At 45.7% G+C, this 16,514-nt stretch overlaps 1 protein-coding gene across 1 annotated transcript; it reads left to right on the top strand.

Annotated features, from left to right (window-relative positions):
• Nucleotides 1-12,441: 12,441 nt before the first annotated feature.
• On the top strand, nt 12,442-14,845 carry LOC118576059 (methionine aminopeptidase 2-like; the record flags this gene model as incomplete). Its single annotated transcript, XM_036176464.1, has 2 exons — nt 12,442-12,755; nt 14,739-14,845. Coding segments are annotated over exons 1-2 (264 nt in total), but the record flags the coding sequence as incomplete, so codon positions are not given.
• Nucleotides 14,846-16,514: the final 1,669 nt, after the last annotated feature.

Here is a 16,514-nt window from a genome sequence, read left to right on the forward strand (position 1 = left end):
TAGTGGACACTTTTCAACCACTGCATAGCCGGGCTCCATATGACTGCAGAAATGTCTGGTGCGACCTTGCCTTCTCCCCTCCCCCAGCTAGTAATGTCTGTCATGGCTCAATAAACTCTCTTATTGCAGATATCCCACAGCCTTTGGTTTGTGTATCTTAGATAACACATAGCCTATATTATAGATATTTGGTATACGTTACATATATGTTAGTATACATTTAGTCTATATTATAACATAAATACTTTTTATAACTTTTGCTGGGTTTTATAGGTGGAGACAGAGACTCACACTAAAGCCCAAGCTGGCTCAAATTTGAAGCAAACCTGCTTCAAGCCTCCCTAGTGATGGGATTACAGGCACCCATCACCACATTCTGCTTATATGCTTATGTATAATGTTACATATTGGTTTCTTTGGGGGTGGTTATTTTATTATTATTTATGTGTGTGTCTATGTGTATGATTGCACACACACGTGCAGGTACCTACAGAGGCCCCAAGAGGGTGTTGGAGACCCTGGAGAAACAGGTGTTTATGAGCCACCTAACATGGGTTCTGGGAACCAAGCTCTGGTCTTTTTTCCCCCCCCCAGAGCTGAGGACTGAACCCAGGGCCTTAGGCTTGCTGGGTAAGTGCTCTACCACTGAGCTAAATCCCCAACCCCCAAGCTCTGGTCTTATACAAGAGCAGCAAGCTCCCTTAACCACTGAGCCACCTCTGCAGCCCCTGTATATTAGTTTTTAAATGATAAAATCTTGCTGAGTGGGGGCTGGAGAGATGGCTCAGCAGTTAAGAGCACTGACTGCTCTTCCAGAGGACCCAGGTTCAATTCTCTGCACCTACATGGCTGCTCACAAGTGTCTGTAACTCCAGTTCCTGGAGACCTGACACCCATGGCAAAACACCAATGCACATTAAAAAGAAGGGGAAAAAAATTGACCTGGGCTCATAGGAGCTCACAGACTCTGGACCAACAGTCAGGGAGCCTGCATGGGACCAACCTAGGCCCTCTGCATGTGTGTGACAGTTGTGTAAGGCTCCTAGCAGTGAGATCAGGACCTGTCGTTGGTGCATGAGCTGGCTTTTGGGAAGCTATTCCCCCTATTCTTGCCCAGCCTTGATGGAGCGGGGGAGGAAGCTTGGCCTCCGCTTGATGTACCATGCTTTGTTGACTCTCATGGGAGGCTTGCCCCTTTTTGAACAGAGACTTGTTGCTCAGACTGTAAAAGGTCTTATAATAAAACCTGGAACCAGATATTGGGGTAAATGCTGAGAGGTCAGAGATACACAGAGAAAGAGCCACTGCCATGCCTTACCTCTAGGACTCTTCAGCCTGAAATAGAGTCCAGCTGAAAGGGCTTCCTCAGCCGGAAAGGTCCTGCCTCCTCATGCTTCGTACACTTTCTCTGCCCAGCCATCGCTTCCTCCTTAGTGCTGGGAGTAGAGGCCTGTGACTCCCAAGTACTGGGATTAGAGGTGTGTACCACCACTCTCTGGCTGTTTCTCACCTAGACTGAGTCAATCTCACTCCGGGGTGGCTTTGCACTTTATAAAGAAAGTTCTCTGCCTCCGAGTGCTGGGGTTAAAGGCGTGTGCCGCCACTGCCTGGTCTATGTTTAGTCTAATGGCTTGTTCTGTTCTTCAGGCAAATGTTACTAGGGTACAATATATCACCACAGAGACTGAGGAGGAGTGTAGGGAGAGGGTGGTAGGTGGGAGGCAGGGAGAGGGAGGATGTTGGATTGGGAACAGGAGGAAAGGAGGAAGGGGAAACTGAGGTTGGTATGTAAAATGAATGACAAAATTTAATTAATTAAGAAAATAAGAGTGGGCCTTTTTATTTTACAACCTTTAATATGATTATAGTTTTCACTTTTCTTTGAATATATAAATTATTTTTATAACATTTTTGTAAGAATGTTTGTAAAAGTAAAATTTTTAAAAATTCTTGCTGAGCCTGATGGTCATTGTGTGCATGAGATAATTTTATGGATTTCTTAGGACTATTCATGAAATCCCTTGCATTCTCCTGAGAGGGCTGCTGTGAAAGTGGGCCAGGCTATGTCCCGCTGCTTCTCTCTGCTTCTCTGAGATGTCACTTATTGCTCTGAACCAGACTGTGACACAGCAGAGAACTGAGCCGATGCCAGAACCATGCCCTTGAAGCTCCGAAAGTGTGGGCAGCATAACACTCTTTTCAGCCGGGCAGTGGTGGCGCATGCTTTTGATCCCATCACTTGGGAGGCAGAGGCAGGCAGATCTTTGTGAGTTCGAAGCCAGCCTGGGCTACAGAGAGCGGTCCAGGACAGCCGGAGCTACACAGAGAAACCCTGTCTCAAAACAATAACAACAACAATAATAATAATTCATAAATACACCTTTTCTTTATATAGTTAGTGATTCTGGACTGATTAATTCAGACAAATTGGAAGGGTTTAGGATGTAGCTTTTAGGATAAACACTCACCTGAGATGTTCAAGGTTCTGGACCAGATCTTCAACACTGGAAAAATACAGGTAAGAGTGATTTTATTTCTGCTTTATAAATAAAGAAAATATAGTGTCTAGAGAGTTAAAAGGTGAAATGCCTAGTTCCATTATTTCATTCATCTTTCTGAGCTTGACACACTCCATGACTGTCGATCACCACGACTCTTTATTAAGCACACTCTTTACTCCAAGTGCAACTTGAGTGACTGGGGATAGAGAAGCAATCACACCTACAAAAAGACCTAAAGACAGAGTACTCTCTTGAAAGAAGGGAGGAGAACCAGTGATGGGTGTGGTGGTACTCGTCTCTAATCCCAGAACTGGGGGTGGGGGAGAGGCAGGCAGACAGGTGGGCTTGAGGCCAGCCTGGTCTACAAATGTCCTTTACAATACCAGAACACGGCAGAGAAATTAAGGTAGGAAGTGAGACACAGAGTGCTAAGGTAGGAAGAGAAGAGCAGTCTAAATCCAAATGAGTCTCATCACAAAGATGGTATTTAAGGAGGCAGGGGCAGTAAGCCATGCAGAAAGCAGAGGTGACATCTAGAGCAGACTCCCCAAGGCAGGGATAGGGTTGGTTTGCTGCAAAATCATGAAGAAATCAGTGATGCGTTTCATCACATATAATGTGATGAATATGCTTGAGTCAACCCTTGAGTACAGCCGTGGCGGGGTCTGTAGTGGTGACTCCTTGGGGAAGTGAGGAAGTGGGAACCCAGGTGGTCAGCCTTGCATGACAAGCCTTTGCAAACGTCAAGAATAGAAGTTAAAGAGGAACTCCAAATGCTTTACTCATCCTTCTCCTTTGGGAACAAGAATTGGTCTTCCTGTGTTTCCTTTTTCCACTTTCTTAGTTTCGGTTTGAACTAAAGCAAAAACAAAAGTGTGTGTTACAAGGTAGAGGCAAAATGCTGATTAAAGGGGAATGTGTTTTTCAAAAAGCAAGCTGTAAGGGCTGGGGGCATCACCGAATTGGTAAAATGCTTGCCATGTATGTACGAGAGCTGAGCTCAAGCCTCCGAACCCGAGTGTGTGTGTGTGTGTGTGTGTGTGTGTGTGTGTACATGTGTGTGCATGCACGTGCGTGTATGTGTGTGTATGTGTGTGTATGTGTGTGTATGTGTGTATATGTGTGTATATGTGTATGTGTGTGCGTGTGTGTGTATGTGTGTATGTGTGTGTACATGTGTGTGCGTGTGTGTGCGTGCACATGCGTGTGTGTATATGTATATGTATGTGTGTATATGTGTGTGTGTATGTGTGTGTATGTGTGTATGTGTGTGCATGTGTGTGTATGTGTGTATGTGTATGTACATGTGTGTGTGTGTGTGCATGCACACATGTATGTGTGTGTGTGTGTGTGTGTGTGTGTGTGTGTGTGTACAGGGGCATGCTCCTGTAAGCCCAGTGCTGGAGAAGTTGAAGCAGGAGGAACCATAGGGCTCAGATTATAGCCAGCCTGGCCTATTTGATGAGCTCAGGCCAGGGAGAGACTCTGTCTCGAAAACCAAGATGGGGCTAGAGAGATGGCTCAGTGATTAAGAGCACTGGCTAAAGGACCTGGGTTTAGTTCCTACCACCTGCATGGTGGCTCACAACCACCTATAACTCTAGCTTTTGTGGGTATCAGGCACACATGTGGTACACAGACACACGTAGGCAAAACACCCTTACATATAAAGTGAATAATTTTTTTAAACGTGGACAGTGTTTGAGGACTGGCATTTCTGGCCACCACGCACATGTGCACACATGTACATTCAGAGCAGCACATGTACAACATTTGCTGGAGAGAGAGCTCAGCAGTTATGGGTGCACAACTGTCTGTGACTCCAGTTCCAGGGGATCCAACATCCTCATGCAAACACACACCTAGGCAAAACATCAATGCACATAAGGTAAACAATGAATAATTCTTTTACAAAGTATACTTGGTTGAAATGGGCAACAGTATTACCTGATCAAAGAAATATATAGGCCCAGAGTAAAAAGGCGTGGTGCCAAGGAACCCCTCCATTCTGCCATGAGACCTAGGAAGGGGAAACAGGAAATCTGAAAAGGAATTACCACGGCCGTAGGTGAGAATTCAAAACGCCTAATGGTTTTAAAGTTTATATGTTTTATTTTCAGTGAGGTATACACAGCTTTGGGATGGACACCATTGTTCTTTCTATCTTCATTTTCACGGTGGGGTCCCTGACGAAACACATTGCTGACACTTTGGACCAAGTAATCTTTTGTACTAAGCTGTCTTATACACTATAGGATGTTCAGAGGCAAGCAGATCTCCGTGGCTTACAGAGCGAGTTCCAGGACAGAGAAACTCTTGAAAAACAAAAAATAAACAAACAAAATTAAGAGAGTTTTCCAACTTCACTAAAGACCAGCCTCTGGGGCTGGGGAAATGGTTCAGTGGTTAAGAGCACTTGTTGCTCTTGCAAAAGACCGGGGCTCACATAGTAGCTCACAACCATCTGTAACCTTAGTTCCAGGGGATCTGTTGCTCTCTTCTGGCCTCCGAGAGCACCAGCATGCATGTGGTACATATACATGCATGCATGCAAACATTCATATACATAAAAATTTTTTAAAAGATGAGCCCTTTGTTAAAGAGAAAATTTTAGGGCAGGGTGTGATGGCCCATGATTTAATCCCTGCCCTCAAGAAGCAGAGGCAGGTGGATCTCTGTGAGTTTGAGGCCACCTTGATCTATATATTGAGTTCCAGGCCAGCCAGGGATACAGTGAGACCCTGTCTCAAAAAGAGAGTGACAGAGACAGAGGAAAAGAAAAGAAAAAAAAAATCTGTGCTCGCTTGTAGCCAGAACATAAACATAGGCAAATGTTAGTTGGTGCATCAGGAGGAACTTAGCTATGCCAGGCCCGAGGCTGCTAACAAGGACAGTTTTTCAAAGGCACCAGAAAGCGATTTGTGATTGTCCTTGTCAGTAATCCTAGCTCTCAAGAGGGCCGTTGTGAGTTCAAAGGCAGCCGGGCATAGGAAGCATTATGTCACCAGAGAGATAGCTCCGGACCCTGTCTCAAAAAACCAACAATGCTTGGATGAACGAACAAACTGAAAGAGAAAAACAAAGGAAAGTCAGAGTAGACACACAGACTTTCTGATGTTGAGACACTGAATGGAAGGCAGCCATGTGACTCCCCTGCTTGTCATCAGGCCTGATAACCAGAGTTCCAGCCCTGGGCCCCACACAGTAGAAAGGGAGAACTGACTCCTGAAGGTGTCCTCTGAGTTCCACATGTGCTGTGGTACGCACACACACACACCACTAAATATATGTAATAAAACGTTTTAATAAAAGGTATAAGTGATTATATATCCATATATATATATATATGTGTGTGTGTTTTTCAAGACAGGGGTTCTCTGTGGAGCTTTGGAGCCTGTCCTCGCTCTGTAGACCAGGCTGGCCTTGAACTCACAGAGATCTGCCTGCCTCTGCCTCCCGAGTGCTGGGATTAAAGATGTGTGCCACCACTGCCTGTCGTGAATTATATTTTTTAAAGGAACTTAGCCAGTTCCATCTTCCATCTGAGCCAGCCTAGAGATATCAAGAGCTAGAGATGAAGTCTTCAACAATATCTGTGCACCTTAAAAAGTACCTATGTGGGAGCTAGAGAGAGCTCCACAGTTAAGAGTGTATACTGCTCTTTCAGAGGACTGCTTCCAAGCACCCATATCATGAGGCTCATAACTGTCCCTGTAACTCCAGTTCCAGGCAGTCTGGTGTCCTCTTCTGGTGTCTGAAGGTCTGCACACAAGTGCACAACACCCCCCCCCCCACACACACACACACAGGCTATATATACTTAATTAGAAATTTGCCTTTCTAAAAGAAAGTTCCTATGTGTACTAGGGAATGTGGCTCAGTGATAGAGTACTTGTTTGGCACTCACAAGGAAGGCCTGAGTTCAATTTTGTAACATCACACACAAACACATGAGAGAGAGAGAGGAGAGAGAGGAGAGAGAGAGAGAGAAAGAGAATAACCTACCTTCTGCCTCATCCACTTCAAGTTTTGAGAGATCTATTGGTTCTGACATGGAACAGCTGTGTACCAGGGTTCCATTTAGAACTCTCGGCCCAGTTGATTCCACCCATGACCTTTATCTTGGTCCCTCCTTAGTCACTCAGATATAAGGATGGAGACCCTAGCAAGCTCCTAGAACCTTGTTAACGTAATGGCAGTGAAAAACTGAAAAACGGCAGTCTACAACACACAGAATTGGAGCAAGGCTTCAGAGGATGTGAGCTGTAAGGCTTTTTCTATCTGAAAGTCAGAAAAACATGAAGTAGGTGCTTGTGTGTGTGTTGGGGGTATGTGTGTGGCATCATGACATAGAATGGATGAGGCATAGTCCAGCACTGGGTAGAATAAGTCACTGGTGAAGAGGGATCTGATCGGCCCTGTAAGGTCTACCAAGGAAACATAGGACCTTCAGACACTGAATCTGCCTGACAGTAGGGTATGCGGGGGTCTAAAAGGGAAGGATTAACTGAAAGTCTAGATGAAGAACCTAATAAGATGTCTGGTCTAGGGGTTTCATCATCTGCCGTGGGGAAAGGCAAGCAAAAAACCGAGGTTTCTCAAAGAGTAAAAGATTCTTCTTTAGAGAAGTTCATCAGTTGATCTGGAAGCTTTAGTAAAGATAGAGAAAGTTGCCGGGCAGTGGTGGCGCATGCCTTTAATCCCAGCACTCAGGAGGCAGAGCCAGGTGGATCTCTGTGAGTTTGAGGCCAGCCTGGGCTACAGAGAGAGATCCAGAACAGGCACCAAGACTACATAGAGAAACCCTGTCTCAAAAAAAAAACAAAACAAAACAAACAACAACAACACCAAAAAAAAAAAAAAAAAAAAATCCCACCACCAACAAAAGAAAATTAGCACATGAGCACTGAGTCCTGCCAGAGCAGTGGCCTCAACCTTCTTGAGGTGATGACCCTTTAATACAGTCCCTTATATTGTGGTGGCCTCCCCCGCCACCCCGCAACCATTACATTAGTTTTGTTGCTACTCCATAACTATAATTTTGCTACTGCTATGAATCGTAATGTAAATATATGTGTTTTCCAATGGTCTTAGGTGACCTACAGGTTACAAACTGCTATGCTAGAGTGTGTAACAATTGAGACATTACCTCCGAATCTAACAATGCAGATGCACTATGTTACATGTTTGGAGATAGACTCCAGGATTCCTCAAGTTGGTGGCTGATACCGTCAGTCACCGTGGGCTCAGCATCATTGCATCTTTCCGTTCTGTGTTCTGCACATTTTATCCCAGACTATCAGAAGAGCCGAGTCTGATAGTACTTGCCTGTAATCCTGGGACTCAACATGGAGGCCTGGTCTACAAAGAGAGATCCTGTTTCAGAACAAATGAAAAAGACTCTGTGTGTGTGTGTGTAAAGAGACTAGACTTTGCTTATTTTTTTAAGGTTTAGGAAAACTTTCCAGAAGGTTCCAACAGTTTTCACTGAATAAAATTGCCACACATGCTGTTGCCTAAAATAAACCACAGGCAAGAGGTCTGTCTGGGTCCTCTTCTGGGCTCTGAGGGTAACAGCACCCATAGAGTGCACATACGTTCCTGCTGGCAAAAAACAAACGGATACATGTTACATTTAAAATAATAATAATAATAATAAAGCCTGCAACATGGGACTGAAAGATCTCCCTCAGGACTTTAGCTCTCTACCATGATGTAGAAACTGATTGTGAACAAACCTCCTACACAGCCACTAACTGGGCAAGAGAAGGAAAATGACTAGTTCACATTGGCCCAGAGGAAACACCATTATGGCTCTCAACAGAAAAGAAAGGAAGAAGGAAATAAGATGCTTGCTCACCCCTGGCTTTTCCACTGAGGGGCCAGGTCGGGCCAGGTGGTCTCACTGACACACAGCAGATGTCAGAGAGAGGGAAACCGGCTAGAATGCATTCGGCACAGTATTTTACCCTGTTTTTCTTCCAGGGACCCTTAAACAGTCCCTTCAGCTCCTGTCAGAGTGATGATGTTCCTGCCATCTTAGCCGTATTGCTCGGAATTACGAATGTTTTCTCCATCCAGTTTCAATACACGGAGGGTAATCTGCTTTTTGCTGCTGTGATTAAAACAGCATGTCCAAAAGTAGTTTGGGAAGGAAAGGGTTTATTTGACTTACGCATCCAGATCAGAGTCAAAGGCGGGAACCCAGATGCTGGAACTGAAGCACAAGCCACCAAAGAACAGGCTTATGGGTTTGTTATTCATGCCTTACACAGCTTCCATTCTTTTGTTTGTTGGGGCGGGCGGAGAGAGGGTTTGTTTGCTTGGTTGGTTTTTGTTTGTTTGTTTGTTTTGAGCTGAGGCTTGAACCCAGGGCCTTGTGCTTGCTAGGCAAGCGCTCTACCACTGAACTAAATCCCCAACCCAAGGGGAGAGGGTTTCAAGACAGAGTTTTACTGTGTAGCCCTGGCTGTTCTGGAACTCCCTCTGTAGACCAGGCTGGCCTCGAACTCACAAAGATCCACCTGGCTCTGCCTCCTGAGTGCTGGAATCAAAGGCGTGTGCCACCACCGCCCGGCTCAGCTTGCTTTCTTTTCTTTTCTTTTTTTTTTTGTTTTTGTTTTTGTTTTTTGTTTTTTGTTTTTTTTTTTTGAGACAGGGTTTCTCTGTGTAGCTTTGTGCCTTCCCTGGACCTTGCTTGGTAAACCAGGCTGGCCTTGAACTCACAAAGATCCTCCTTGCTCTGCCTCCCAAGTGCTGGGATTAAAGGTGTGTGCCACCACCGCCCAGCTCTCAGCTTGCTTTCTTATACCACCCAAGACCACCTGGTTAAGGGTGTCATTGCCTACAGTCACCTGAGCCCTTTCAACATCAATCATTTATTCAATCAAGAAAATGTCCCTATAGATTTGCCTACAGGCAAATTTGAGGGATGCATTTTCTCAGCTGAAGTTTCCTCTTCCTGGATGTCTCTGGCTTGTGTCAAGTTGGTAGCACAGAGGTTATCTACACAGAGATTATGGGGGAAGGTGGAGAATTTTACTGATAAGTATCTAATTATCTTGCAATTGCAAAAAGAAGCTAATGATCCATAGCAAGGTACAGGTAATTTAAGATGCCATCCAATGCTTTCAAGATAGGGAAAATTGTTGCTCGAATCTTAAATCGCCCTTCTAATAAAAAACCTGGAGCCAGGTATTGGGGTAAATGCTGAAAGATCAGAGAGACAAAGGAACAAGCCACCTAGGGACTCCTAGCCTGAAAAGCCTCTAGTTCCTGTCTCCTCACGCCTTGTACACCATTCTCAACCCAGCTCTGTTATAGAGTGCATGGGAGACATGTTTAATTTCAAGAAAAGTCTGCTCCAGAACATTAAGGAGAGAATTACAAGTCACTAGTGAAATGGGTTTGAAATCCTTGATCCTCAAGCAGGACAGGGAAACCCAATTTCTCCTTAATGGCCTTTGTTCGTATCGCCTAACAAAACTGTTCTGTGGAAGTGTCAGGGGCTCCCTATCTTTTGAGACTGTGCCATTTACTCTTCTGTAGCGGTTGATATGCCTGACCCAACTTTTATTTCATGAAACATGTAGCTCTTTACTTGCATTCATCATTTTCTACAGCTTCTTCTGGTCTGAACATTCCTTTGAGTTCTCCTTGACAGAATCCCCCACCCCCATCCACACACACAAAACTTGAAAACACCAGCGTCCTCCTGGTTTTTCTTTGCATCTTGGGCACTGAGCTCTCAAGTCTTCGCCACATTTACCCAATGTCGCTAGTATCCCTATCTCTAGCTCCACCTTTCTTACTGACTGCTGGGTATCTGTCTGCTTCCCCAGGAGGCATCCCCGACTTAGGATGTAGGCAGCTTATCTTTCACTCTGCCTTGTCCAAAGTCTTCTCGGCCTCCTTCGTTCCTTATCTCGATGAGAGCTGCTACTCTCCACCCAGGAACCCTGGCCAGAAACCTGGATGTCCTGCTTCTCCCCATTCCAAGGTCAAGGACTATTACGTTCTCTTAACTATACTTCAGAAATATTTCTGTCATCGAGCCTCTACCACCTCTGTTTTCTTTAGAACAGAGACCATCAGACCTAAAGATCTTATTGCCGGTTAAATCCCCCCCCCCCAAGACAGGGTTTCTCTGTGTAGCTTTTCACCGTTCCTGGAACTCACTCTGTAGCCCAGGCTGGCCTTGAACTCAGAGAGATCCGCCTGGCTCTGCCTCCCGAGTGCTGGGATTAAAGGTGTGCGATTAAAGGTGTGCGCCACCACCGCCCGGCGCCGGTTAAGGTTTTAAGAGTTGATGTTGTGTTGCCTTTGAAAATTAGTATCAAGGTGCAAAACCCCATCTCCTCCCTGTCACTTCGTAATGATACACAAAGACGCTTTAACTTCAAAAATTAGAAACTACCACACTTTCAGAGTAAAAGTCAGGATCTATTAGGATGAGGAGCGCCAGCCAGAAGAGGGACACAGCATCTAACCATGATTGTAGCGGGCTTTTTCTTTTGGGGCCACCCAAAGAAAATAGGCTTCGATCCCCAACTACCTAGTATTTGTTCGAGCAGCCTGAGTTAGCTAATTCACTCTGGAAATGCCCTAAGTTATCACATGTTGGGATGGAAGTGGAGGGCACACTATTGACAGAGATCCAGATCATCAAGGTCATTTCATTTAATCCACCCTCACAGCCCTCTTTTTCATTTTCAGTTACTGAGACAGTCTTGCCTGGCATTCCAGGCTTGTTTTGAATTCAAGATCCCCTCGTCTCCACCACCCAAGTGCCAGGATTGTGTGTACCACCATGTCCAGGTCCCTCTTATTTTATAGTAAGAAACTGTGGTTCAAAGGACGTGAGTTTTCAGAGACACTTAGCTGTTGCTAATTGAATGTTCTAAACTAGAATTAGTGTTTTCTCTTTCCCATGATGTACAGTGAAGCTCTCCTTACTCATTGCTGACTTTGCCTGCTTATCTTTTAAGCATTAATGTGCACGTGTAGATTTTTGTTTTGTTTTGTTGTTTCTTCGAGACAGGGTTTCTCCGTGCAGTTTTGGAGCCTGTCCTGGATCTCACTCTGTAGACCAGGCTGGCCTCCGCCTCCTGAGTGCTGGGATTAAAGGTGTGTGCCTTCGCCACCACCGCCTGGCTTACATGTATAGATTTCTTTTTTTTCTCTTTTCTTTCTTTCTTTCTTTTTTTTTTTTTTTTTTTTTGAGACAAGGTTTCTCTGCATAGCTTTGCGCCTTTCCTGGGACTCACTCTGTAGCCCAGGCTGGCCTCGAACTCACAGAGATCCGCCTGCCTCTGCCTTCTGAGTGCTGGGATTAAAGGCGTGTGCCACCACCGCCCGGCTAATATCGCTAGTTCTTAACCAGAGAAAGAAATGTGAAATCTAGACATACATTTGGGGGGGAAAGAAAGGGTAGTTTTCAGGAGGATTGGAGAAGGACTGCCTGAACCTTTGAGATAAATAATGTGCTTCTGTTTTTTTGTTTTTGGTGTTTTGAGACAGGGTTTCTCTGTGTAGCCCTGGCTGTCCCAAACTCCCTCTGTAGACCAGGTTGGTCTCTTGAGTGATGGGATTAAAGGGATTATCGCCCCCAAGAGACCATCCTATCTTGAATCTTGCGAGGTTGGTTCAAGAAAGGTAGAATCCTATCCCAAGCGTCTTCATAAACTGTGACAGCGAATTTAACACAGTCTTTGAGTCATCAGGAATGTGTATAATAAACTCATATGTGTATATATATATAAATTTTTTTTACCCCCCTCTATTCGCTTCCTGTAGGATTTTTAAAAACCGGGAACATTAAATTTCTCGTGCTCGGAAGTCCTCGGCCACGCCCGGAAGATGCGCACGGGGGACGCCCTAGGTGTCAGGTCGGAGGCGGGCTGAGCTAAGCCGGACGAGGGGGCGGGGCTCCGGCCGCGTGCGGGCCGAGTCCTCCGCCGTCCCAGCATCCCCTGCGCCCCGGACCATCGAGAGCGACTTCCGGCGTCGCTGGTGGAGGTGGGTGAAGAAGGAGCGGGTCCTCTCCTTCTCGCTCTCGTTCCCTCGCTCGCTCGCTCTCTCTCTCTCTGTCGGGCAACATGGCGGGCGTGGAGGAGGAGGAGGCAGCGTCCTTCGGGAGCCACCTGAACGGCGACGTCGACCCGGACGACCGGGAAGAGGGAACCTCCAGCACGGCCGAGGAAGCCGCCAAGAAGAAAAGACGGAAGAAGAAGAAGGGCAAAGGGGCTGTGTCAGGTAAAGCAGTCATGTTTTCGCCGTCCCTGCCAGGAATGGCCGAAACGACTTGGCTCGGGCCCGGGCCCGGGTGACCGGGGCCCTGGTTAATCCCCGGGCCTTGGCGGAGTGGCGTGGGCCGGCTTCCTCCGGTGCCGCGGCCCGCCCAGGGATGGGGGGTGGTGGAGGTGGAGGATGAGAGTACTTATTAGGGTCACGGAGCGCGAACTCGGCTCCCACGCAGTCCGTGTCACGGACCCGAGACGCGCACGGGGTTCGGCTCCACCATCTTCCACGCGGTTTGGCCGCCGCCTCCAAAAGAAGCCCTTCTTGACCCTGGTCGCGGCCTGCTTGGCTGGACCCCACACCTCGTCTCGTCGAGCGTGGGGGCGGGGTGGTCGAGCATCTTGCCCGGACTGGGCGTCCTCCGCACACAATCATCCGCATTTACGCCGGGGCTTTTAGCCGGGGACTGCAGATTTGGGGTGTGGCGTCTGTGAGTGTGTGTTGTGTCTTTCCGGGCAGACTCGTGTCACTGACAGTTGGCGGCGGTGCGAATTTTCACGTGCTTTTATCTCACAGCGTAGTCGAGCGTTCGGGTTTGTAGGCGTTTTGATGCAACTTGCATGCCGTGTAGACAGAGTATTCTGTGGTATGAATGGGTTTCCTTAACCGGTGATTCCGAAAACCCCGGCAAGGCGAAGGAAGACAGCGGCACGTTTACAGCCGGACCATGTTAACCAGGAACGTGTTTGATCTTGAGAAGGTTTTGTTGCACAAGCAGCCTTCGTTTCAGTACAAAGTTGTTTTCACCTGTTCGTACTTAAGATTCCCCAGATAAGGAATGAGAGAGAAAAAATGGGGTTTCTGAATTAAGAAAAGTTGCAGAGGACTTAGCCACCTTTCAGAAATTTGGTAGATAGATGGTGGATAGAAATTTGGTGATAGCGTAAGAGTTGTACCCTTGGTTTTGGGGGTTTGTTTGTTTTTGGAGACAGGGTTTCTCTGTGTGTAGCCTTGGCTGTTGTGGAACTCGCGCTGTAGACCAGGCTGGCCTCGAACTCACAACCATCAGCCTGCCTCTGCAGTGCTGGGATTAAAGGCGTGGGCCACCACTGCCCGGTCGTTTTTTTTAGGTTTTTTTTTGTTTTTTGTTTTTTTAGGTTTTTGAGAGGGTTTCACTATGTAGCACTGGCTCTTCTGGAACTCTACCCCTCCACCAGTGGACAGGGCTGGCCCCCAATTCACAGAGATCCCCCTGCCTGTTCCTAATATTTGGTTTGTTTTTGTTTTTTCGAGACAGGGTTTCTTTGTAGCTTTGGCGCCTTTCCTGGATCTCACTCTGTAGACCAGGTTGGCCTCGAACTCACAGATATTCTCCTGGCTCTGCCGCCAGAGTTCTGGATCAAAGGCGTGTGCCACCACCCACTGCCCGGCTTCCTAATATTTTTTAATAGTTGTCTCTCTCAATGGAATCTTCCTTCAGTAACCAGAATGTGCTAGAATGTGTTTATGTAGACATATTGCTACTGCAGCCGGATTGTAATTACTCAGGCGTGCTTAAATGTTTCTAAAAACTTGTATTTTATTAATGGGTTGTCTTCCTATTTATTTGATTTTTTGCCCGGCTGATGTGTAATAAATCCTCTTCCTGAGGCCTTCAGCATGTATTGCCTATTTTAAATATCTATTTAGTAATTAAAATATTTATTGCCATCTAATTCTTACAACCTTTAAGGTTAAACTGCATAAGAATAGGGACCAACTTACATTTCCATGCATCCTGTAGGTGCTATCATGTGAATGGAGATTTTTCTAGAATGAATTGCGGGGCAGCACTACTTAGGTATAGAAGGCCGTGTTTAACAGTCTGTATTAATAGTGTTTCAGTTTGTTTCCTTGTGCTGCTTATTGTGAAAGGATTTATGAACTGTGCAGGATCATTAGAATATGTTCAGGTGTGGTAAAGTCCTTCATTACATTTGCCCTGTTTTGTCTGACCAGCAGTGCAACAAGAACCTGAGAAAGAATCAGGAGCCTCCGTAGATGAGGTAGCAGGACAGCTGGAAAGACAAGCCTTGGACGAGAAAGAGCGGATGATGATGATGAAGGTAAAGGTTCATTTGGTCTTTGGTTAGCAAAGAGAAAGTGCAACATTCATTTTCCGAAGATTTTTTATGTGTCTGTTGAGTACCTGCATGTAAGTGCACCACATTTGTGCTAGTACCTTACGAGGCTAGCATAGTGTGTTGGATACCCTGGAACTGGAGTTAGAGGCAGTTCTGAGCTGCCTGGTGGTGTGTGCTAAGAAACCAAACCTGGGTCCTCTGTAAGAGCAAGTGCTCTCTCCAGCACTGAAAACAGACATTCATCAGGAACATTTGCTTATTTGACTTGTTAACATTTAATTAATGTCACAGATAAAAAGGAAAGGGTAGGCTGGGCGGTGGTGGTGCACACCTTTAATCCCAGCACTTGGGAGGCAGAGGCAGACAGATCTTTGAGTTTGAGGCCAGCCTGGGCTACAGAGCGAGATTCAGGAAAGGCACAAAGCTACACAGAGAAACCTTGTCTCAAAAACAAAAACAAAAAAAAAAAAAAGGAAAGGGTATTTATTAGCAACCCCTTGGCTGTGTTGAGTACCTGCTCAATAGCAGGATTTTGACTTTTAGATGTGTACTTGGCAGAAGGCCAAGTGCTGGGTGAGTATGATAAAATTAGAAGCTGGCTGTTTTAATATACTGAGCTGCTACTACATGCTAATCTATCTAGGATGCTTTCATATGCCTTCTCTTTTTAATCTCACAAAACCAGCTGGGGTAGATGGTGTGTGTGGTGTGTGTGTGTGTGTGTGGTGTATGTGTTGGTTTTGGCGTGGCTAATATATATAAAAATAGTACCAAAATCTGAAATCCAGCATCTTGTCCAAAGTCTGTCCCTTCTCTTTTCCATCCCAAAATTGGCTTTCATCATTCTCAGATGTGCATACTGGAGGATTTCTAAACTCAAGTGTATTTTGGCTACAATAAGGTTTCTTTTAAGACAGAAATTGCTAGAATTCTAGTATTGAGGCTGTCAGTAAAACAGTGGAGGAGAGGAGATTGGGAAAACCATCACTGTTTTCCATCCTGTTTTGGCAGAGGAGAGAATGGGGCTTTCCCATTCTGATTTTTGGTTGTCTACTGCCAGCATCAACTGCTCTCTACCTAAGGACTGTCAGTGATGCTTCAACTTCTAGCTGGGTAAGGTAGTTTGAATAGTTGTTTTTACTTTAGAAAGATAGCCTCACTGTCTGTCTGTCTGTCTCTCTTTTTTTTCTTTTGGTTTTTCAAGACAGGGTTTCTCTGTATAACTTTGCGTCTTTCCTGGGACTCACTCTCTTTCCAGGCTGGCCTCGAACTCACAGAGATCCGTCTGGCTCTGCCTCCCAAGTGCTGGGATTACAAGTTCCGCCGCCGCACCTGGTGGTTCACTGTCTTCAAGAAGCCATTAGCTTTTCCTCTTCCTTAAGTGTACCTCTGTTCTATCTTGCTTCAAATTACAGATGTATTTTGAGCTTTGAATAAGAAAAGGATTTGCAGATTGTAGGTAATACAATGGACTGCTGTGTGGAACCTCACAGTGCATTCTTAAAGTGTGCCTTGTTTCATTTCACCTATAAAGTTGCCTGAATCTCGTTGACATTGAAAGGAGACTTTTGTATGTTATGGTAATCTCCCAATTGAGTTAATTTTGTTTCTAATTGGCTACCCGAATCAAACATTACTTGTTTTTTTAATT

The sequence above is a fragment of the Onychomys torridus genome, unplaced genomic scaffold (assembly GCF_903995425.1).
Source record: "Onychomys torridus unplaced genomic scaffold, mOncTor1.1, whole genome shotgun sequence".
NCBI classification, from domain to species: domain Eukaryota; kingdom Metazoa; phylum Chordata; class Mammalia; order Rodentia; family Cricetidae; genus Onychomys; species Onychomys torridus.